This window comes from Hyposmocoma kahamanoa, unplaced genomic scaffold (assembly GCF_003589595.1).
Source record: "Hyposmocoma kahamanoa isolate Upper Pololo Valley unplaced genomic scaffold, ASM358959v1 88, whole genome shotgun sequence".
NCBI classification, from domain to species: domain Eukaryota; kingdom Metazoa; phylum Arthropoda; class Insecta; order Lepidoptera; family Cosmopterigidae; genus Hyposmocoma; species Hyposmocoma kahamanoa.
In genome coordinates, this window is record NW_020654466.1 from 3,323,659 (window position 1) to 3,348,627 (window position 24,969).

The window sequence follows — 24,969 nt, forward strand, 5'->3', positions numbered from 1 at the left end:
TTCTATTTACTTCAGTTGATATAAAAAAAAGCTCTGAGTGGCACTGCAACTGTGTACAGGCGTGTAGTTTACCATCAGGCGCACGCTTGTCCGTCCCTTCACTTGATATTATACAAATAAAAAAACACACACACACTATTTGCTATAATATGACATACCCGAACATTATATAATCATAACATCATGAGTAGTTTCTTCCTGATCTTCTATTATGCCCAATTTAAATTAAAAATCTTCCTTTCAGATGAAGTTACATATCCACCAACGACGTGGTTTGACGGCAACTGTTCGTGGGAGGACGCCGTGTCGTGGGGCTGCAACGTCACCTTCAACGGCACCGCCAGCAACTCCACGGCGCCTGATGACGTCACTTCGTTGGTACTCATGGTCGTCACTTCTGTGTTCCTGGCGCTCATCATCTTGGCTACTATTATTGGTGAGTACAGTGAATATAGCCTCAGTGTTTTGTTTTGATTTTAATACCAAGTAACGAATAAGTCTTGCACAGGCTGTATCTAAAACAACAAAAATAATATGAATTAAAATAACAAATTGTCTAAGTACAGTCTTGCGATGCCAAGGAATGTGTACAGTTAAAGCACTTCAAACTCTACACATTTACTTTGCCCATTTGTTATAGTAAGGGGCAAAGTGTTGAATTTAAATCTCAGGTGTCAAGTTTGACATTATAATGTACATCGATCCAATGACTTGGAGGAGGCTGTCATCGCTGTCCCACGGACTGCGCATGAAGGCTATCTGCTTCCAGAGTATAACGTTGAAGCCATCCGTGTGCGCCTCAGCGAACATAGCCGAGTCGGTAAGGGAGGCAGCACACGTAATTGCATTAAGCCGGTCTATAAAAGCTTTCTCATTTTCTCAGCTCCGTGTTAATAAGTGTGGTATCTGAAGCGCTACAACTCTCTGAGCTCGTCATTGTACGGAACGCGCATACCGTACGGAAGCCGCCTACTACGCCCGATAGGCCGAATCAACGGCGAATTAGCTTATTGCATTCAGAGTCGATACTACATCAGCTCGAATTTTAATTTTTCACGGTTCATTTTGCTTGGGTCGAGTGGCAGAACACTTGAACAACCTTTTCACGCTGTTTGAAGGCAGGTTGTGGAAGCAACGCTTGTTTAATTCAAAAATTCATTAAGCCGGAATATTCAATAACAAATAACTGTTTTAAAGGATTATAATCTGTGTGATAAACACCTTATCAATTAAGAGTCTATACTACCTCAGCTCGAATTTAAGGGGGAACGTCACGGTTTAATGTAATCAAATACCCAATAGATGGCGTTGGTAAGTCGAAATAATTTTAAAAAATTTATTACGATATTAGCATAATTGGCAGGAAAAGTTATACTTTTATTGTATACGCGAATGGAGGAATTCATGATACATTTAAAATTCATATAACTTTTCACATACAATCTTTCAATTAGATAAAAATATCTATTATCCGCTCGAAACTCAGTTACACACACATACAAAGGTATGGTTCTTGTTTTTTCAATTCTTTCCGTAAAGGAAAAGGTTTCACGCCTAAAAAAACCTAAAAATAGGTATCCTAGTGTCCTCTTTGTGTAAAGCATGAATACTGAATGTCTGGAGTTTGAACCTAGGTCATCTAATTTTTTATATTTTGCTATTTTTTGTTTTTTTTCTATATAATTACTTTGTAAATGTTTAATGAAACATTTGTACGGTACTTATTTTACTTACAATTTGAGAGATATTGCTTCTAGCAGCAATCCTTGCACTGGTCCAGTGATTGGAGAGAATTTTTGTGTAGATATGATGTATGATTATGTTTTTGTGAGCAAAAATTATCTCAGGAAATAAAGGAGGTTATTAAACTTGTAATAATCCTCGACTTTTCAAACTTTTGACACGACTTTTCAAATAATGGCATGTTGGGTATCGTTTTAGAGGTATTTGAGAGTATTCATTACGAATAAGGCACTTATTTTTAAATCCAAGATGGCGGGCACGATTTTTCAAATAATGGCGAGTTGGGCATCGTTTTCAAAGTATTTGGGGGGTGTTCATTACGAATATGGTACTTATTTCTAAATCCAAGATGGCGGACACGATTTTCAAATAATGGCGAGTTGGGCATCGTTTTCAAAGTATTTGGGGGGTGTTCATTACGAATATTTTTCAAATATATGCAAAATGGGCATCATTTTCGTTGTATTTGGGGGTGTTCATTACGAATATGGCACTTATTTCTAAAAATAAAAAAAGTAAAATTAAAAAACAATTTTTTAACCTCCTCAGACTGTGTACATCAATTTTTTTTTAGTTAAAAAATAAATGCGCATTTCATCCTATCTCACCTAATAAGAAAGTGACGATGAGGTCGAAGTGCAGTATGCACACCTAAATAATGCCTATTCACTCTTGCATTAAAAAGATCCTAGTTATAACGGTCAGGGAACAAATCAGCGGGCAGGGAATTCCACTCCATAGCCGTTCGCCATATGAATGTGGAAGCGTAACGCTTCGTGTGAATCTTTGGAACATCCAAAACATAGGGGTGGAACCCAAGCCTCCACCTAGTCCCCCGATAATGGAAAGGGGAAGGCGGAACTAAATCGTGTAATTCCATCGCACACTCCCCGTGATATATCCTGTAAAATACCGATAAGCAGGCAACTTTACGCCAGTGTTCAAGGCTCTGCAGCTTCGCCTCTACTAATTCCGAGTCACCTATAAGCCTCTTAGTACGCTTGTCTATTGAATCCAAGGTATTTAGCAGACCCATCCCATAAGTGGCAGCAGTACTCCATACACGACCGGACTTGTGCTTGGTACAGCTGAACCAACTGTCTCGGTGTGAAGTAACACCTCACCTTGGAAACGATGCCAAAATGTTCATAATAATGTGGAAGTGATTAAAATCTAAACAATATTATTCCTATGATCAAGTAAACGCCCGGTGTACATTAATGAAAATATTTTTTTCAAATTTAGTGCTATATATTGTATAGATATGACCATAGGGTATCTAGAACTATAAGTTTTGGTGGCACCTTGCTCTGTCGCAGAGTTGAGAAATGGAAAAAACTCCCTTCCAGGGCACGTATTCCCTCCGTCTTACGATATGGGGTCCTTCAAACGAGGCGTGAAGAGGCATCTTGTAGGCATGCAGGGTGGAGATGGCTAGGGCAATGATTATATCAACACTGCACTAGGTTCCTTCACGTTTGGATTCCATTTTACATTTCACATCTGGTAGAATGGTGTCGTCTGTCTGTCATATATAAAAAAAAAGAATAATACGTTTATCATTCAAAACTGAAAGCAGTAATTAATTATAATTAGTACATTTTACTGTTGAACGTTTAGTGCTTTTCCCATTGTAGTTTGCTGGGTCTTAGGTGGTTATAACGGAAAAACTATCACAGAATTAAATACGATGGTTACAGCAAATACATATTATATGATTTAATTATAATAGAGTAATAATCATATACAAGGGAGTCATTGCCGTAACCACCAATTATTTACTGTAACCACCGTCAAAAGTACCGCAAACACCTATACGACAAATGATGCTATCACTACGTTGATACTCATGACCGTCACGTCCGTGTTAATAGCGACATTATTTATGTGTTTCCTTCTAGATCAAACCGCTTGATCAGTTCAGATATTGTCTCCAAATCGTTTTATTGTAAATGGAACCAGTTGAGAAATGCTCAACAGGTACATTTATGTAACCCTCCGTAGCTAGGTTTGTATGAAACATAACAATTCCAAGATTTTTAGGTTACACGCGGCGACTTTTAACAGCGATGCAAACGCGCGACTGCAACGATACAAACGCACGACTGCATCGATGAAAACGCGCGAATGCATCGATACAAACGCGCGACTGCATCGATAGAAACGCGCGATTGCGTCGATGTAAACGCGTGACTGCATCGATACAACGCGCGACTGCATTAATACAAACGCGCGATTGCATCGATGCAAACGCGCGACTGCATCAATACAAACACGCGATCGCCGCCTATAACTCCCAAGTGTAGCGATGCAATCGCGCGTTTGTATCGATGCAGTCGCGCGCTTGCATCGCTTTTACGTAGACGATTAGCGACTGTATCGTGTTTACGTAGACAATTAGCGACTGTATCGCTATTGCGTCGCGTTTGCATAGCTGCTAAAACTCGCCGTGTGTAACCGCTCTCAAATGTTTAGCGATTGCTAAATGTAACTAATCACACCAGGCACTCACTACGAGGAAAAAGGGACCTAAGCACGCGCTCAGACAGGTTATGGAGGAAAGTTATGTTGTCCGCCGTGTGCAGTAGTACGGAGCCAAATATTCATAAACGGAAGACGAGCGCATGTGTCGACGTCGGTACACTCAGTGGTAGGCACTTATCACGTAACTTTGAGCAAGTGACGGAGCCCTGACGGTATGCTGAAGACGCTGGTTCGAATCCATCCGGATCGAAGCAGTTTTTCTTAGTCTTCTATCTTTGTAGTACTAATTGTTTTAATTAACTTTTAATGCTTTGTTTAACAAACAGTAACACATAACAGTAATACAAAGCTAATTGCTTAACAAAGGGATAAGAAAATAAGGTTCGTGTGTCGTTGTAAAATGACGAATACGTGGTGCTCATTAACGATGATTTCATGCGTCGATTGATTTTGTTGATTGGTTGTCGCACTGTCAAAGGCGCGCAGGCATCGATGAAAACACAATTTAATTGCCACTCTACTGTAGCTTATTTTGATAATGTAAGACACCTGCGGCATCTGAAAGTTGGAGTGATTGCCTGACTTATCGATATTATTTACCTCGCTGATTGTATCTCACCAAAACGAACTTTTGGATGGTTCGCATGAGAACATAGTACCAATGTTTGCAGTAGCAATCGAGAATTAAATACACCACTCTCCTAGCTTTCTCACAGATGGCGCTACGGCTAAAAAGCCTTTGACATCAAAAACAAGTGAATAAGCATGAACAAGTGAATATTTAGGTATGCATGCTCCATCATCGACCCCATCATCACTTTCCGTCAGGAGATCAAATGCACACTTATTTAAAAAAAAAAACAAAGATATGCAACAAGCACATGGAGAAATTCATCAGGTGTGCTAAAGTATTCCAGCTCAGTTGAGAAAAACTAATGATTTCAGTCTCGGGACTTTCGAGACTTCATTAAGTCACTAAATTAAAAAGTATTAAAAATCTACTTAACAACAATATTTCTTTTTACGCTGATTACATAGACATGGCAACACTGCAGAACGGTAATATCAAAATCAGGACCTCACATACCCACTATAAAAATGATAAAATAACTTTTATAAATATTTTTTTGTTTTACAATTTGAGTTAATAAAGAACTTAATTAAAAATATGTTCTGACCTAAATAATAATAATACGTTTCTTTCAGAACTGCATCTATATTTGTTAGTAATAATCTTATCAATTAAGTATGTTAGTAACATCACATAATTATTTAAATATATTACAATCTCTCATTTCTCATACCTAGCCTGTGACCTGTGTGTGACCCATGTAACTGTATCCAGTGTCATTTGTATCAGCCACCGCGCTCAGAAGGCCATTGGCGTTGCCGCGCACACGCATCATCAGAGATGCGACTTGCTTGCGCATGACGTCATGAAAGTCATCTGTGCGCGCCTCCATGAACATCCCCGACACACTATAGTAACGCGGCAGCCCCATCAGCATCCTGAACGCGTTGTTATAAAGGACACGCAGCGCGTTAGCTTTGTTAGCACAATTGATCCATAGGGCTCTGGCGTAAAAAGTTTGACAAAAAAACTCTAAACCAGGTCCTTTTAACGCTTGTTGCACATCTTGTAAACCTGCGGATCAACATGTTGCTTCTTATCGATCATGCCCTGCGCACCCGCTCCAGGTCTAGGCAATCTATCCTTATAAGCTTACTTTTGAAACAGTCTCGAAAGTCTCGTTTTTCTCGGGTTTTTCAAACTGCACCGAGTCATAATATTTTCTCCCGGGACGCAGAAAAACAGCGAGACTGAAATCCCTAGTAAACTACCGTTTTCTCACTTCTGTGAAAACCTAGCTAAATTCATTAGATAGAAACTAGACCGGCCCTCCTTTACGTTTTACTTTATTAATTCCGAAAAGTACTGAACACGGAATTTCTGGAATTTTCCAAGAAAAAATACAAAGAAACGTAAGTGGTCCTTGGCTGGAGGTTCTTTGAAGTTCTCCTTTAATTTTTCTTTTAAAGTTTTTTCGTATTTCGATGCCCTGAATGTATATCTACCCGTATCCGATCGTGATGTATCCCACATTTTACCTTCAGAATAGACGGAAATAGTTTTTTGTAAGTTTGCAGAAATTAGTCTACTTATTTATTATGGTACACACATTTCTATATTTTTCAATTTAGTTCCACCCTCACCGTTCCTCCTTCGGTCAACTAGATGATCCGGAACACTCCATCCTCATGTCGTTGATATACCGCCCATTCATACTAAGCGCCTTGCTTCCTCCTTTCTGATGCGTACGGCAAAGGAATGGAATACTCTACGAGCATCTGTGTTTCCCGAAAAGTGCAATTTGGGGCTATTCAAGAGTGAACAGGCATTTATTAGGCAAATGCGTACCATCATCGGTCACATCGTCGCTCTGGTGAGATTTTAGCCAAATGTGTGTCTATTATTTATTTTAAAAGAAAAAACACATTTGTCATATTATCTGGTTTAAATAAAAGGTACCATACGCCCAACTGCGCGGCTTGAAAAGACCTAAATCTGTGCCATGAAATGTAATCTACTTTACAGATCCTATCCGGTACAGTGAGCAGTGAAAAATCGTATCGTATGTTTTATTACATTTCCGCGGAAATTTCCCGTCAAATTGCAATTTTCACTCGGAGGTGAACCGATTTATCTCGCGTTTCCGAACATTCTCTCGTCCGCTTTGTAAAAGTGGATGACATTTATGCAAAATTTATATGGCAGCGTAACATATAAATTTAAGGGAATACCGGCGAGCGTTTCCGTGACATATTTGAGAGTTATGTGTGTATTGTTGCTGGCATAAGATTCCATTTAGATTGTTCTAACGTTGTTAATGGATTTATTGTTCCGCCAACAGTCAAGTACATTAATTAGTAGCCAATTTGTAATTCGATTTCATGGTTAACATACTCACATGCAGGAAACGGAGATCAAAACTATGTAGCTTACTGTATTCATTTTACAATTGATATGTAGGTACTACACATTTTGACCATGTATTTAGGAATGGGTTTCAAAATACGACAAAGTCATAAAGACAACATTATTTTATTTCTGCCGCCTACTGCGTTCTGGATTTAAAGGATAAGTGTGCTGATGAAATTACAAGGACATGGAACATGTCAACTTATGTCTCAAGGTGACGGGTGGCAGATCGCTGCGATTTAATGCGCTAAGCTTCACTGTAATTCTGCCCTTTTTGTCATGACTCACGTATTCGCTTTTCGATAACTTCCGAGATATTGGAAGTTTTATTGTCACCTAAAAAAATGACAATTACGCAGATTTTGCTTAACAATAAAACGATCATTCTCGGACTAGTGTTCATTATCTAATTTTCGTGGCAATTTTTATTATTTAAATATTCGATTTTTATCGTGCATTATTATTTAATATTCGAGTATTGTACCGTGAAATATTATTTAATAATTACACGATAATCATCATCAAACTTAAGAGTTATAACTCGTGTCGGTGGAGCCTCTTCCCTCCTCCTTCCTCGATCTTTCCCTCCAAAATGGTCTTAAAGAGGTTGTCGTGTCGTATCAAATGTCCAATCATTTTCCCGCGTCTATACTCTATAGTATTCAGGATGATTCTTTTCTCGTTTACTATTCTCAATACTTCCTCATTAGTTTTCTTTTCTATCCAACTTATACCCTTCATCCTCCTCCGGCACCATATCTCATAAGCTTCTAATCTTTCCCTAGCTCTTTGTGTCAGTGTCCATGTTTCACATCCATAAAGTGCAATACTCCAAATGTACACTCTAATTAGATGTTTCTTGTTCTTCCAGAAGCTGCGTGATTTAAACAATTGTTTTTTTTTGTTAAAAGCTGTTTTTGCAATTCGTGCAACAATATCAGGTGTACACCTGGAGTCTTTGGTAATTAAGCTGCCCAAATATATGAAACTATCTACCCGTTCAATTGGTGTATCTTTGAGTACTATTGGCAAATGTTTTTTAGTGGTGTTTTGATGCTGTAAGCAATTTGGTCTTCTTTATGTTTGTCTTTAGTCCGCACTCTTTAAATGTTGAATCCATTGTCAACACCAATTCCTCTAACTCCGTTGAAGTTTCTGCAAAAGCAGCAATGTCGTCTGCGAATCCGATAAATTGAATAGTTTCCCCGTTAATTTTGAAAACTCGATGTACATGTTAAAAATTAGTGGCAAAAGTGGACACCCCTGTCTAATTTCTGCACTCCCTTTTTCCTCGCCCATCTTTGCCCATGCTTCCTGTTCCTTACATAGTTGGTAAATTATTCTCCTTTCCCTAAAGTCCAACCCTGTTCATTTTAAGATATTATATTATTAACTGCCTCCGTGGTCGAACGATTACCACGAACATAAACGACTGCCACGCAGAGGTCCTAAGTTCGATTCCGGACCGGGAGAAATATTTGTATGGACTACATTTATTTCTCTCGTGAGTTTGGGTGTAATATGTGGTTGTCTATGTGTGTGTCCATGGCACCCGCGACACAGGGTTTCCCTAGTGCGGGGCTATGTTGAGTGTGTGCGTTATTATTATTATTATATTCATCATCTGCTTCCAGTTCACCTTATCCAAATGCCTTTTCTAGGTCTATAAAAGCAATATGAGTGTCAAGTCCCAAATCCAAATGTCTGTCCACAATCAATCGTAGAGCGAGTATTGCTTCACGGGTCCCCTAGCCCTCTCTAAAACCATATTTGTCTGGTCCTAAGTAATTTTCTGATATGGGTCTGATGCGGTTTTGAATTATTTTTAATAAAATCTTACTCGCCTGTGAAATTAAACAAATTGTCCTATGTTCCTCGCAAAGTAGGGTGTAAGGTATCTTAGGTAAAGCAACAATTTTACTTATTTTAAAATCTCTCGGAATTTGTCCTGTTGAATACATTTGCTTGGTAAGTAGAAAAATCTCTTCAATAATCGGGTCACAAACAGCAAATTTAATCATTTCTATAAATATATTATCGTTACCAGCAGCTTTGCTATTCTATATACTGTTTAGTGCCTTATCAAATTCTTCTCTAAGAATGTCTGAGCCCATCTCATCTTCAGCTACCTCTTCCTCATTCTCTATATCGTCCTCCAACAACGCTCTCCCTCATACAATTTCTCAATATATCTTACCCATCTATCCACTATATCCGAATTGCTTATTAGTGTTTGACCCTGTTCGTCTAGTATTGACGTGCTTTTATTTTTATGTATTTTATTAATGTCTCTTATAATGTTATATGCTTTGTCTACTTTTCCTTCTTTCATTAAATCTTCTATCTTGTCACAAGTTATAATTACATTTTTCTCTCTCTCTTCCCTACACTTTAGTGTAATCCGATTAGTCAGCTTTCATATTTTTTTATACTATTGTAATCTGTTTAGTTTATGCTCCTCTCTACCATAAGGTTGATTATTTCTCCATTTAGCCATTTCTTTCTAGGCATTCTCGTTTTGTAAAGTTTCTTCAGCTGCCTCTTTTAAAATATTTCTAACGTTTACCCATCTATCTTCTATATATTTATTGCTTATGTCCTCTGTTAAATTATTCTTAAAAGCTACAAATTTATCATCTACATTATTGCTATATTGCCATCTAAAATTGTTATTTAAATCTTTAAGTTTACTGAGATCTATATTCTTTGGCTTCGATTTCTTTTTGACTCTGGTAGCTGTGAAATTGTGTGAACTCAACAGTAAATTATGATCTGTATTTAAGTCTGCTCCAGGAAAAGCCTTGCACATGTGAATTTGGTGACGACATTCTCTTTTTATCACTATATAATCTATTTGATATCTGCTAATATCTCCTGGCATCTTCCAAGTATACAATCGCCTTTTATGCTGTTTGAAAAGTGTGTTGGTTATAATTAAATCGTTTTCCGAACAAAATTGAACTAGCCGCTCACCTCTTTTGTTTCTAGTCCCAAGTCCAAAATTACCTACAATGTTCCCCTCTTTTCCTTCACCAACCACTGCATTGAAATCTCCCATTACAATTAAGCTGTCATTTTTTATTTACCGAGTCCAAAATTTTATCTAAATGATTGTACACCTCTTCTGTTTCATCGTCCGAATGACTTGCCGTCGGCATGTATACCTGCACAATAACAATACTTTTTGATTTAGATTTAATTCTGATAGCAGTTAACCTGTCGCTACTATGAATAGTGTTTTCAACCTGTAACCCCCACGTTTTGTTCAAAACTATTGCTGTACCGTTTACTCCTTGCTTCTCTCCCGTGAAAATAACTCTATAATCCTCGCTCCAGAAATCTCCACTTCTTTCCCACCTAACCTCGCTCAACCCTAATATATCTATACCGATTCTCTCCATCTCTAGTTTCAGCTCTTCAATTTTTCCCGGTGCTAGCAAAGTCCCTACATTCCATGTCCCGGTTCTACAAAGATTTCGCATGATGACGACCGAGTGGGCCTTGTGCCTAACCCTGCTGGACTCAGACCGCCACGGTATATTACGTCGTGGAAGTCCGTTGTCAAGAACGTTACTCTGAATACTGTGTATTTCCATAAACTCCATGTTTGGGAATAATTGTGTGGTAGTTTCCCACTTGTCTTCCACACTGCGGCTCAAAAACCGGTTTCCCGCTTCTTGATGTCTGATCCAGAGCCCTACCGGAAGCTACTTCCTCGTGTTCCGTCCAGTACGGATAATATACACGATAATACATTTGAATATTTGAATAATAAAAATGACCATGGAAATTTAGTAGTGAACACTAGTCCGAGAATGACCGAAAACTGACACTAAATTAGATGTTAAAAAACCGATTAAAGTAGATTGTAGACCCCACCGATCCCATCTAAATATATTAATAACTCAATTGCACTTGAAATATCGATTACATTAGTTATATTAGGGAGGGCAGATTGCTATAGACAGGCTTGTCGCTTAGCGTCAGTCACTTGGTAAAAAAACAAGTCGTGCGCCTGATGAAAATGTCACTACTTTATTGATTCAACATAATATTGACGATTTATCGCTGACGGCTGATCCCGTCAACATTCTAGTATAAAAGAAAGTACGGCATTGATAGTAGACAGATAATTGCCGTTGTGTCATATTGAATTACTAAAAAAACAACCTCAAAAATTCGTGGAATTACAACTATTTGCTAGGTTTTATTGAAATCGGTCACGGGAAAGTGCGCGAATCCACATTCATCACCTAGTTTATCACCTTTAGAGGTGAATATTTTCTTCAAATTTAAATGGGACCAATACTGAGGTACCCTCTTTCCGACAAAAAAAGGAAACATCAATAGCGGTTCACAAATGCCGGAGTCGCGTAAATGAACACACAAATAAACAATCCAATTGAGAACCTTCTCCTTTTTTGAAGTCAGTTAAAAACACATTCCATTTAGAGAAATAATTACTTTCCTTTATTTTACAGTAAACGCTGTTGCTGTATTCATGGAATATTTAATAGTCTTTGTAAGGTAATTGCCACACTTATTAACGCAGAACCAGCTTGAGCTGGACTGGTGTCGGCGCGCAAAATATGGTGATTTTACTTTTTACTTAGGAATTCTAATTTTGGTGTGAAAAAAACGATTTCAAACTAAATTTGCTCCAACAAATATAAATCACAAAATATTCTATGAAGTACGATAAGCAAAAATGTTGAACATAAATTCAAAACACCGTTACACACCGTATTACAGGAGAGAATCACAAAAAAAATTGTTATCTTTTCCGTGTACCAACAGAATATTGGTGGTCCTTACCTCTGCGGCAATAAAGTACAGTGACACAAAGGTGGGACATAATTTTTAGGCACAATGCCCCACGTTCAGGTTGAATTACGAACAGCTTTTACAAGGCGAGGGGCATAATTTCATCTCAATTTAGCGTCCAGTTCTTCGTCGTATTTACGTAGAAATTCTGAGGTCGAATATTGTGAACGCGCCGGGAAGTATGCCGTTTTGGCACTATTCCAGGTGGTAAGGTGAATAAATTTGTCATTTACAATTAATATGGAATCTTATTATTCGTAACTCAAGATCCTATTGTTTAATACTGTATCATGGTTAAAGTCAAGTGTAATTTGCTTTCATAGGTAAGCAAATTACACTTGAAAAGGTCATATTGAATAAACTCTACTGCTTATTCGTAAGGCGTATTTCCCTTGAGAAGAATGAGCAAGAAACTCTAGGGTTGCTATTTGTAAATGTACATTTCAATACATTTATCATTTACAATATTCATTTCTGACATCGTAGATCGAGACTACCTTTTTTGATAATGTCAAATGACTGGACGAACAAGTCGTGTGCCCGATGGTAAGCCTCACGCCTGTCCATAACAGCTACAGTGCCACTCAGAACTTTAAATTGCAAAGGTCTGAGAGGTACTACCACTGCGGCCGTCTGAGACATAAGTTGACCAAGTCCCACGTGCCTGTAATTTCACCAGCACTCTTACTTACCCTTCAAAACCGGAACACAGTAATGCTGACATTAATGATTGGCGGCAGAAGTAAGGTGGCAGTTAAATGGGTCACTACCATGGATTTTTGTCATCCAAGTACGCAGAATATGTATAATACTTTTAAGTATAATGTTTTTGTGTCACAATAGTTTTAAACCTCATAAATGGCAAACTTTTAATATCAACCGGAATCTTATTATAGAAGCGTATGCATTGCCCCTTAAATGAATTTGAGACTGTGAATTCGACAGTCAAGAACAGCTACTTTAGTTTTTATTCCTCGTATTAGTGTCATGTATACCGCTGTTTGTCACAAAAACATTACTATTTTTCTTAACATAAATTACATTTTCATAAATAATCTCTCTTTAAACTTATCTCACAAAATCGTAAGACAGATTCGCCTGAGAAAAATGAGCATGAGAATCTCTAGGAGTTGCTCTTTAAAAAATATATTTATTCAATCATTTATTGCACAAGATAAAACACATATAACATTTATTATAAAGAAATCACAAACAAAAGGTATCGCTAAAAGAAATTTATGTAGACCAAAATACAGGAAATAATTACTACAATAACGGGCTCAAGTGCACAACAAAACAAAAAATATGTAATACAAAAACAATATCAATAACATCAAATAAACTGTAATAATACATATTTCGCAATATTATAACTATGAAAACATTTCGTACTCATTTATCATTTACTATATATATCCTTAAATAAATTCGTGATTTTTGTGAAGAGGACTGTCGAACTACCAGTTTATTTTTATTCTTCGTATTATCAGGGCTCCATCACTTGCTCGAGGTTACGCGCCTACCGCTGAGTGTATCGCCAACAGTGCAAGCGCTCGGACAAATCTTTCATTTACATTACAATCCTTATACAACCCCAGCATTCGGTTCCGCAAGATTGCACACGGCGGGCAACGTTATTTTCACGTCTCGGTCAGATAGAGTGATGTATTTGTTACGTAGTAACTATTAAGAAATCTGTGGCATTGTTACGTATGTCACTATTAAAAAAAACACTATTCTCCTTAACATAAATTACAGTTTTAATCGAAAAAAAAAAGAAGTTCACAATTTAACTGTACTTTTTTATATATATGTTACGTGATAAGTCCGACATATGTGAATCAATTTCGATTTTTAGTTGGAAAGAAAGTATCGCAATAGTGGTCCCTTGCTAATTTGAAGATAACATTTGACCTCTAATGGTGGCAAATTAGAGGATGAATCCAGTTTATTGAATTTCACCCACTTTCCGCTTACCATATAGCCAACACATTACATCTATATGCCATATACTTGGCATATTGATGTAATTTAATAAACGACCACGTTTTGAATGTGCCCGGTAGTCAACAGACATTACTATGAGATATAACATATTTTCAGCAAAATAGTAAGATAACCACAAAATTGTCACTAACAACAGTAGAAGACAATGAAGTCCTGCAAATCATGCGATCATTGAAGTCAAACGCGGTTGGTCTCGACGGGATGTCACTGGACATGTTACTGTTGTCGTTACCTGTCATACTGCCTGTTGTATGACAGGTAACGACACACAGCTACATATAAAAAAAAAGTGTTAACTAGCTTTGTGGTCGCTTAATTATTTATTACTAAGATTTTATTTTTAATTAATTTTATTTAGTTTTTTTTTGTTATTCTATTTTCTGTTCGTTTTAGTTTTAATTTAGTTATGTTTTATATTTTTTTGTTTTTTTTACTTTTTATTATTTACTGTGTATTATTGTGTTGTGGCGTTATGTAATAAATGAATTCTATTCTATTCTATTCTTATTCTACAAACTTTGCGGTCGGTTTTTTTACGCAAAAGTAAGACTATTCATATCTTTATAGTTACTTATCTCTCAAAGACACTTTGGGGTCCAGATTGTGAATTGCCCTAACCGCACGTTTCTGCAGGACAAAGATTGTACCAATATCGGGCGGCATTACTCCAAAGCAAAATGCCGTATGTCAGTAAACGTTAAAAGTAACTGGTGTTCTGAAATGATGAGGCTCTTGAGCGATGGGTGCTCAGTGGGAAAAAGATTGTTTCTCAATTATAAGGTCTATGGTTTCAAAATTATGCCACTTAAATGACAACTCGCTAATATGACCTTCATTGCGTTGTAATTTTGAAGGGCTTACAAGTGCCTGTAGTTTTGTAGTAGTGAAATTACAGGCACTTGTAATTTAATTTTCTCAACTTTACGTCTCAGGGAGACGGGCGTGATGACACTGCCACTGATGTTTGTGATTTAAATATCTCATTGGCACTGCCACTGTTATGGACAGGCGTGTCGTTACCATCAGGCGCACGATTTGTTTCTCCCGGCATTTGATATCATAAAGAAACCAATGTCTCTTACTACAGTAAGCACACACAAGCTGTTGTCTAGTTATTGTTTTGTTTTTATATATTTTAATTTAATTCTTTATTTGTTTATTTTAATTCCCACCTTTAATTTTAATCACTGTTTTTCTCTTTTAATCAATTTATCGTTGTGTGTGTACACATAATAAACGTTGTATCTGTCTATCGTTCAATATAACGAACAGATTACAATTTGCCGGAATGTCTAAAAAGGCACGACGGCGGGGATGCTGGTTCGTACACTTATGTGTGGTAGTGAATGTTGGCTGAAAAAGCACGAAAGAGAATTAATACAGTATAAATGAGAGCCTTGAGAAGTATGGCTGGCTATGGAAGATGTAGTGATAAAAATAGAGAAAGGGATACTTAAATGGTTCGGACATGTAGAGAAAATGAATTTGAATGAATTTAGTAGCAGTAGAGCTTCTTGTGAAAGAGTTCGTCCAGCGAAGTACTGCCACCTTACCTATTTCTGCCACCAAGCAGTAATGTCAGTATTACTGTGAAATTACAGGCACATGGGACTTGTCAACTTATGTCTCAGGGTGACAGGCGCAGTGGCAATGCCCCTCAGATCTTTGCGATTTAAAGCTCTGACTTGTTCGTCCCGTCTTTTGATATTGTATGTATAAAAAATGAACGAAAGAAAATTTACAAGCCGAGTGTGATCGGGCGAGTGATACGAGCCGACCAAGGCGAACTTACCATGATCAAATTGAGGAGAAGATCCAGGTCAAGCGTACCCTTAATCGATAAGCGTGTATGAAAGCACTGTTACGTGTTAATGAGGCTAAAGGTATGTGACAGGACCGTAGCAAGTGGAGTAGACCGGAGCAAGTTGTCTCTACCTACACCGGTGAGAAACAGGCGTGAAGTATGTATGTAGGTAACCTATCACCAACTCGATTTTATTTTTCCGAAATATCGTTTGTTCGAATTTACACCGAAAACCGAATTATAACGAAATCGTTGTTCTTTTAGGATATGTTGGATGTTTATCGCAAAGACACGATTAGGTTCGGTTAGGTTAGGTCAAATTAGGTTTAAAAGAAAAAACATTTTCCTCTCAAAATTACTTTCGAGGTTGTGAAAATTCGACCAAACGTTATTTCTGGAAAATGTCATTTCGGACTATCAATAGGTAACCGTGTATGTATGATTATAATAATCTCAGTACAGAGTACTAAAAAACCCGACCTCAAAAGTACGTGGAATTACATCTATTTGCTAAATTTTATTGAAATATCCCCTAGTTCGCTACTATACAGGACTTGACACTGGAGATAATAAAAATCGTTTCTCACTACTCAAAGTATATGTAGAGAAAAACGCCTTGAATTGGAGAAATAGCAAAATAAACCATTAAAATAATTGCTTCTTAGTAAAATTTAGGCGCTATTTATAAAAATGAATCTTCATGCGTAAACAGCCACCCTTAGAGGTGGATGATTTTCTTCAAAATGAAATGGGACCACTATGGAAGTACCCCCTTTCCACCAGAAAAAGAATCATGAAAATCGGTTCACAAATACCGGAGTTATCGCGTAACATACATACAAAAAAAAACAGTGGAATTGAAGTCGGTTAAAAATTATATGCTGCAATGTTGATCAAGTCAGTAAGTAAAATTGTAAATATATTCGTACTACAATAACCTAATCGAAAAGGTAGTACTGTCAAGTAAAATTATTATTACATATATAACATTAAAACATATGCGAGAAGAAGTTATAAGCGAGAAACGTAGCGGCGGCGTAATTACGTATCTTTGTTTCTCTACACGCTTACGTGAATATAGTATCTAAACAGATATGTATATATTACATATATATCTTTGAATGCCTGAACATACGAGACTAATGAAGTAGGCTTTAGTATCACTTGTTGTCTCTTTCATTCCTTCCAGGATAACCGAACGCGTTATTGCTAGTGTTGTTTCACGTGATAGAAAATAAAGGCACTCTCAAGGTTTCTTAAAAGGCAATGGAGCAATATACCCGTAATTAGTAGCTCCGGCTGAGTCAAAAACAACTAAGCCCAACATAGAAATAAAACTGGGCAGACCCCTTAATGAGGATACGGTGTAAGAGGTGGGATGAGCCCTTTGCGCAATCGAAGCCGTGTTTAACCAAGTGAAGCAAGTTTTTATTAAACGTGAGGCTCTCTAGTTTTTTAGAATATAAATGTCTAATGACTTTCTAACATTTAAACTAACATGTTACTTAACTAAACTTGACGTAGGTTATATAACTAGATACCCAAGACTCTTGGGAAACAGTTGTTTCCTAATATTCGCATCCCTTTGGTACTTGAATGTCTATGTTATGTACATTTGTAAAGGTTAGTAACAGTACCTCAAGAATACAAGATTTACCAATTTCTGCCGCCAAGCAATAATGAGTTAACGTAACGGTTTAGAAGAGTAAGTGCTTGTGACATTACGGGTACATGGGACTCGTCAACTTATGTCTCAGCCCAAGGAGCACACATTTCACAATTCATTATAACTGTGTTCCTTCATATGATAGGGACCAAATAGGTACAGGATAATATCTTAAAGGGATAATATTATTTGATCGTCAACGATATAATTGATCTATTGTAAATGTGCATTTTTTAAGTAAACGATGTTTTTTTATGTTTGATATATATATTTCCTGTTAGGTCTAATCTTAGTTGATCTACGGATAAATTATAAATGAACTGCATTCAAGGTAACACCATCATTATGTTTAAACCATTGACTTACAAATAAATGGACGACGGGTCTAATACAAAAACCACGAAAAAAATGTCCCAAGTCAACCTATTTAAACGTAGTGACATGTAAAGGAATATGAAAAACCTAAAACGTTGAATTGAAATTGTAATGTCATCGCAGTACTATCTAATTTTGCTTGCTTCGCTGTCAGTCGAACAAACGAAGACTAAAGCGTGAATGGCGCTCTGTATACGATTTTAACGCCCTATAAGTTCGGACACTTTTTAGCGCGGACCCGACGTCTATATAATTGTAAGTCAATGGTTTAAACATATTATATATATTAATATTTGATACTCAAAAAATAACATTTGATCCTCTTTTTTCATATAGGTCAAATCTTGGCTGCGCCCTCCGTTCAGTAGGTTAGGTTAGTATATAAAAAACAGCATGAGCCGAATGAGTGAAGCGAGCTTGTCGCGGCAGCGACCGGCGAGTACCAGAAGCGAATTTTCTTGCGTTTAAGAACATGGTTTCAGGTTTTTTGATGCTCATTTGCCTTAATTTTGAGGCTCAATATGAAACTATCAAGTTTAATTTTTACAAATTAAACATTAGCTCAAAACAGATTAAAATTTTCGTTGACTCAATTTATTTTATGGTTTAGAGAAATAGGTTAAAACGTAAGTCAATGGTTAAAACATTAAAAAGACGACCATTTAGATATTTTCGCCTGCTGCTTTTGCAAATTTAAAATGGCCATTTAAATACATGCCCATCTTAAATAATAACGTAACCACCTTATACTCGGAGCGAAACGTGTAGGCATAAACGTTGCTGTTGACATTGATAGACGCGGAAGCTACATTATTATAAGTATGCCTTGATTTTAATACAAACGAAACCGTCCATACCTACAATTGAATTTCAAAACAGTCTACACCCCAAGCTACGTGACCTCGACCGTCCCGAAACAGTAGTATACTGCGTAACAAATTGTAACAACATGGGCGTAACAAAACAGTCTCCGTAGCAATAAAATCCTTTTGTGTTCTTTTCTAATCAAATCCCGTGCGGGTGTGAAATTTGGCACGGAATACTGGCGAGGAGCCAAATAGGTGGCACTTATTGTCCCTGCCACGTATTACAGAGGTGATTAGTCATTTCTGTCATAATTCGGCTTAAAGAGCCTTGCTGAACGTACGAAGATAACGGATCTATATGTATAGTTTACAAGGCTGCGAATAGGACTGTCGGTATGAGACAGTTTGACGGGTGCCTATCTCAATAGAAAAAGTTCAGAAAATTAATGGATTTAGTACAAACACTCTAATTATATAAAAGAAAATTGTTTGATTTTAGTAGGATAACACTATAAATATGAAAATCGTCTGAAGGTCATCAGTCCCCAACACTGCCCACCACATCCTCGGCAACAGAGTGGTTACAAAGTGGAACAGGTTACCTGAGGACGTGGTTGATCCTAGCTCAGTTATGACTTTCAAACGGCTGGACAGCTGGTTAAAAAAAGAATTTGTGTCTTCTAGGTCTTTAAGTTCTTCTACTTTTTATGGACTTTAACTAAAAGATTCGGGAGTATTTGTGAATTCGTGGACTTTATAAAAAGTCAACACAGGTTTTATATAGGCATACCAGCTTCAAGCTGCTCGCCTATTAATAATAAATATATAAATATTGGTGGTAAAATTAAATTGGACAACTTAATCCTATTTAGAGTCTAACTTAAGTGTTGAATCAATTACTTTGTAAAAATATATACGTAACTTGAGGATATTATTATACACGGATTACTATATGGTGTGAAATCACGATTTTTAAAAATTTTCACGACAGAAAAAAAACACAAACTTACATCGAAATTTAAAAGAAAACCGCTTTATTCAATAGCTACTTCACACATTGGTATATACCAATGATTTGTTTTATATCAACTGAACATAATAGAACACATATGTACGTATAGGATATGTATTTTTCAAATGGTTTTAATTTCGTTTGTAAAAAATTAAATTCTGAAAAAACCAGTGTCCCTGCTTCTCTACTCATGCAATATGAATCGTATTAGTACAGGAAAAATTTAAACTCGAGCTAAGATAGTATCGATTCTTAAACAAGAGCATGCAAATATACAATACATTGAGAAATTTAATTAACTAAAATAAGGGTTTCGTGATCAATCAGTTTCTATATTTGAATGTTTTTTTTATTTACGATAGCAATTGTGGTAAACGATACGCTCGTCCATAACCGCTCATGCGATGCGCTCATCCAACCGCAAAATGGCGGCTATTTGGTTTCGCAAATTAGAAAAGCATTCAGTTTAAATACAAGTTTAAAAAAATAAAAATTATTATTCTGCATTGCTAAATAAATACCCTCCGTACTACAATAAAAACATCTCAAATAAAATGCAGTAATACACCGCAAATCCTGCACTTAAAAAGCACTAATAAAATTTTTGGTGTACTGTGGTAAATATGATAATATTCCGTTTGAGTGGTTCTAATGTCTACCATGAAATTACTCCTCAAAGTATAGTTTATAAACATTTATATTCAGAGTAAACTTAAAAAACGCAACTTACGGTATGTTTTCAATAAATAAACACCGACATCAATAACACACACGATTGTCGTGACGTATTTTTGAAGTTGTTTATTTTTTTTAAATGACAGACCCAGGCATTAAACACTTTATGGTTTGCTAGAGTAGTTACCGAAATAGCAATTAGTATTAGTTCTTTTACCTGTTATAACTTCGATATCCGATAAATCGGTATAAAATCATCACCGGCACCTCTAGGTGTGGTATGCTTCCAGAGACGCATGAATTGCGTGAGCGGAACAATAACATTGCCACTCAGAGCTTTAAATCATACAGAAGATTGCAGGTTCGAGAACTGACACGGTTGCCATAATAATTGGGTTGTAATAAATAAGTGAAAAAAAGGGTTTAGGTAGTTTAAATATCTATGTATTTAGACCTTTTCGGTTTAACAACGAAAAGTGATAACCGAAAGGCATATAAAATATAAAAGTAATATCTTTGTATTAATAATTATAACAAAGTAGTGGAGTAATTTCACATAAGAATAATTGAATATCAATTCAATAAAAAATTAAATACAATGAATACATAGAAAAATTCGTGAGATCCGCCGGTTCGTTCCGTGGCTTAGTTGGTATAGCGTCTGGCACGGTATGCCAGAAGACGTCGGTTCGAGTCCGGCCGGATCGAGGGAATTTTTTGTTGCGTGTTCGATCTTTGTTTTAATAATCATAATAAATTTATATCGGCTCAAAACCAATAACTGAAAGGAATCCCAAACACTGCCACTGCGCCCGTCTCTCTTAGACACAAGTAGACAAGTTCACACGGAAGTATGCCTGAACCTGCTACGAACAGGCGTGTCGCTTACCACCAGGCGCACGACTTGTTCGTCACGTCTCTTGCTACCATACAAAAAACTTTCAAATATAAAGACTGATTAATCCCAAATCAATGCATTTATAAATTTTCAATTATGAGATTTTTTATTTCAGTTTATTTCATTTCTAATCTATTGTATATATTCTTGTTTAAGGTTAAATAGGATGAATACACTGCTTTAAACTTTCACGATTTTCACAAGTTATTTGATTTTAAATTCTGAACTTAATCGTGTAAAAAATTTACCTCGACGTTACGATTGTACTGCAACGTCCTTGGTCTCGAAGGAATTTAACGGGAGTTCCTTTGAAGTCCCGAATTTAAAATGAACTAAGTAGGATTAAATTGTCCAATTTAATTTTGCCACTAACATTTATATTGTATAGGTACATTACAATAGTTATTTGGTATGCAAGGCTGCAAAGTTGTTATTTCACGCGAGTACTTGTATTGAAACTTAAGCAAGCGAAGGGGCTAAGATTCTGACCCGCTTCGCTCGTGGTTTAAAAGTAGATACCTGAGCGTAGCGAGGGTTTCAAAACAACTTTGCTACCGAGCGAAATACACAACTTTTCAACTTACTATAGTGAGGCAAATGGTAGATGAAAGAGAAACAGTTGAACAATAAAACATCAGTTTTTTAATTAAGAGAAAAGGTTTATCTGCGGATGCATTCTGAATTTACACCTCATAAATTTGCTTGCTTGTACTTTTATTTTGTGTGTTTAAGTGATTATTGAAATTATTTTAGTTCTTCGATGAATTAAAATAATTTAGCAAACACAATTAGTTATCATTGTCAATTTAAAGTCAACAATAATAAGTATAAAATATACCAATGGATTTATATTATCTAACTAGGTAATGTACGACAAATCGCGTAGTTCAAAGTGTCATTATCTTTTTTTTTTTTTCACCGAAAGAAAAAGTTACGTGCACCACAGTACATCGTCAAGTTCGAATTTCAAATACATTTTCTACGTGCAAAAAACGCTTTTGCACGCAGATTTGTAATGAGAAAGAAAGCCATTACGAGCTAGTGAGGTGAAATAGTTATTTGTTATGCGTAGCTGCAAAGTTGTTGTTTGATGTGCTTATAATGAAACCACTTGCTCAGGTTCAGGAAGGAGTCTAAAATTGAACCACGAAGGAAGTGAGTTCAAAAATATTAGGGGTTAAAGTATGAAATTGCCGTTTTATTGCAATAGGTTCTTTGAATTTTCATAGAATCTTCATGGTTTGAGGTTTTCGAATGAAACTTTTTTCAAATGGTTTCTGTGATTTTTTTTTTTTAATTTGAAACATTTGAATATCGACTTTCAATTGTTTTTGTTATTCAATTTAGACAAGAAAGATGGATACTGCGAAAATTCGAGTGATTTTTGAATACGAGTTCCGACGCGGAACTAACGCGGCAGAAACAGCCCGCAATATCAATGCTGCGTTTGGAGAGGGGTCTACTAATGAACGCACCGTGCGATTTTGGTTTAAACGCTTTCGTGATGGAAATTTCGACTTAAAGAACGAGGCACGAGGAAGACCGCCCACACAGGTGAATAACGATGAATTAAGAGAGATAGTGGAAGCCGATCCTAGTCAAACTACCCAGGAATTAGCGGCATGGTTTAACGTTACCTTACCCACAATATTGACTCACTTGCGTCAAATCAATAAAATAAAAAAATACGAAAAATGGGTGCCTCATGATTTGACTGATCTGCAGAAAGAAACGCGTGTTGAAACTTGTGTTGCCTTGTTGAACCGGTACAGAAATGAAGGAATATTGGATCGAATTGTAACATGTGATGAAAAGTGGATTCTTTATGATAACCGGAAAAGAAAAATGCAATGGCTGACCCCAGGTCAAATGCCACAACAGTGTCCTAAAGCAAAACTTACCAATAAAAAGGTAATGGTAACTGTTTGGTGGTCTCAGCATGGTGTTATTCACTATAGTTTTCTCCGATCTGGTCAAGCAATAACGGCAGATGTCTATTGTGCCGAACTCCGAACCATGTTGACAAAACTAGCAGTAAAACAGCCCCGACTCATGAATCGATCTTCACCATTATTGCTCCACGACAACGCGAGACCTCACACAGCACGAGAAACCATTTTGACCCTTCAGGAACTGCAGTTAGAAACCATTCGTCATCCTCCGTATTCACCAGACCTTGCTCCAACGGACTACCATTTTTTTCGTGATTTGGACAATTATCTACGTGACAAGAAGTTTTCTTCCCAGGAGGCAGTACAAAATGCTTTCACACAGTTTGTGCAGTCTAGATCGTCGGAGTTCTATCGCAAAGGCATTAATAACCTTCCCATTAGATGGCAGCAATGTATAGATAATAATGGCAACTATTTTGATTAAATAAATTTGTTAAAAATTTAAAAAATAAACAATTTAGATTTTCAGTACAAATCGGTAATTTCATACTTTAACCCCTATTATAATCCTGAGCGTAGCGAGGTTTTCAAGCCACGAGACGCAAAACAACTTTGCTGCCGAGCGAAACACACAACTTTTTACCTCACTATAGCGTGGAAAATGGTAGATGAAAGAAAAACTGTTGAACTCATTGACTTACAATTACGTGGACGTCGGGTCCGCGCTAAAAAGTGTCCGAATTTATAGGGCGTTAAAATCGTATACAGAGCGTCATTCACGCTCTAGTCTTCGTTTGTTCGACAGACAGCGAAGCAAACAAAATTAGACAGTACTGCGATGACATTACAATTTAAATTCAACGTTTTAGCTTTTTCATATTCCTTGAAATGTCACTACGTTTAAATAGGTTGACTTGGGACATTTTTTTCGTGGATTTTGTATTAGACCCGTCGTCCATTTATTTGTAAGTCAATGGTTGAACTATAACAAATTAGTTGTATTCATTCATATATCAAAAATTACTCATCGTTGTCAATGTAACGTCAAAAAGAATGAAAATAAAATATACAAACGGATTTATATTACATAAATAATGTACGAAAAATCGCGTAATTGAACGTGTCATTATGTTTTATTTTCATCCATTGGCTTACAATTATATGGACGTCGGGTCCGCGCTAAAAAGTGTCCGCACTTCTAAGGCGCTAAAATCGTATACAGAGCGCGACACTCCTCTTTAGTCTTCATTTGTTCTACGGACAGCGCGATACTGCGATGACATTACAATTTAAATTTCGAATAGGTTGACTTGGGACATTTTTTTCGTGGTTTTTGTATTAGAACCGTCGTCCATTTATTTGTAAGTCAATGTTTTCATCGAAAGAAAAAGTTAGATCCACCACAGTCCATTGTCCAATTCGAATTTTGAAAACCTTTTCCATGCTAAAGTGGAAAAAACGCTTTTGCGCGCAGATTTCTAACGAGAAAGTGTGGTGAATATTTTTATTTCATACATTTTTATGTAATTAGTTATAATACGATACGTCACAGTATGACCACTTCGTTTAATACTGCATTCATTTCAATTTTAAATATTTATTTTTGAATAAATATTCATTATAAATATTTATATATATAAAAATTCAATTAACACTCCATCTATATTCACAGCTGTTCAGTAGAGTTATTTTTGACTAACCCAAAACCTCTTAACTCACCGTTCCTAACATTAAAACAAACCCCTTGTGTTCTACGAGTTGGAAATTCCTGTTAATTTGTTTTAACTCGTCGTTAAATTCAAT

At 36.6% G+C, this 24,969-nt stretch overlaps 1 protein-coding gene across 1 annotated transcript in view; it reads left to right on the forward strand.

The window, feature by feature from the left end:
- Positions 1-24,969, forward strand: part of LOC113235873 (5-hydroxytryptamine receptor) — a 191,633-nt gene that overhangs the window by 145,800 nt on the left and 20,864 nt on the right. Inside the window, exon 2 of the mRNA XM_026471795.1 lies at positions 245-436. Coding sequence (XP_026327580.1) covers positions 245-436 — 192 coding nt within the window. The remainder of the gene's footprint in view (positions 1-244; positions 437-24,969) is intronic.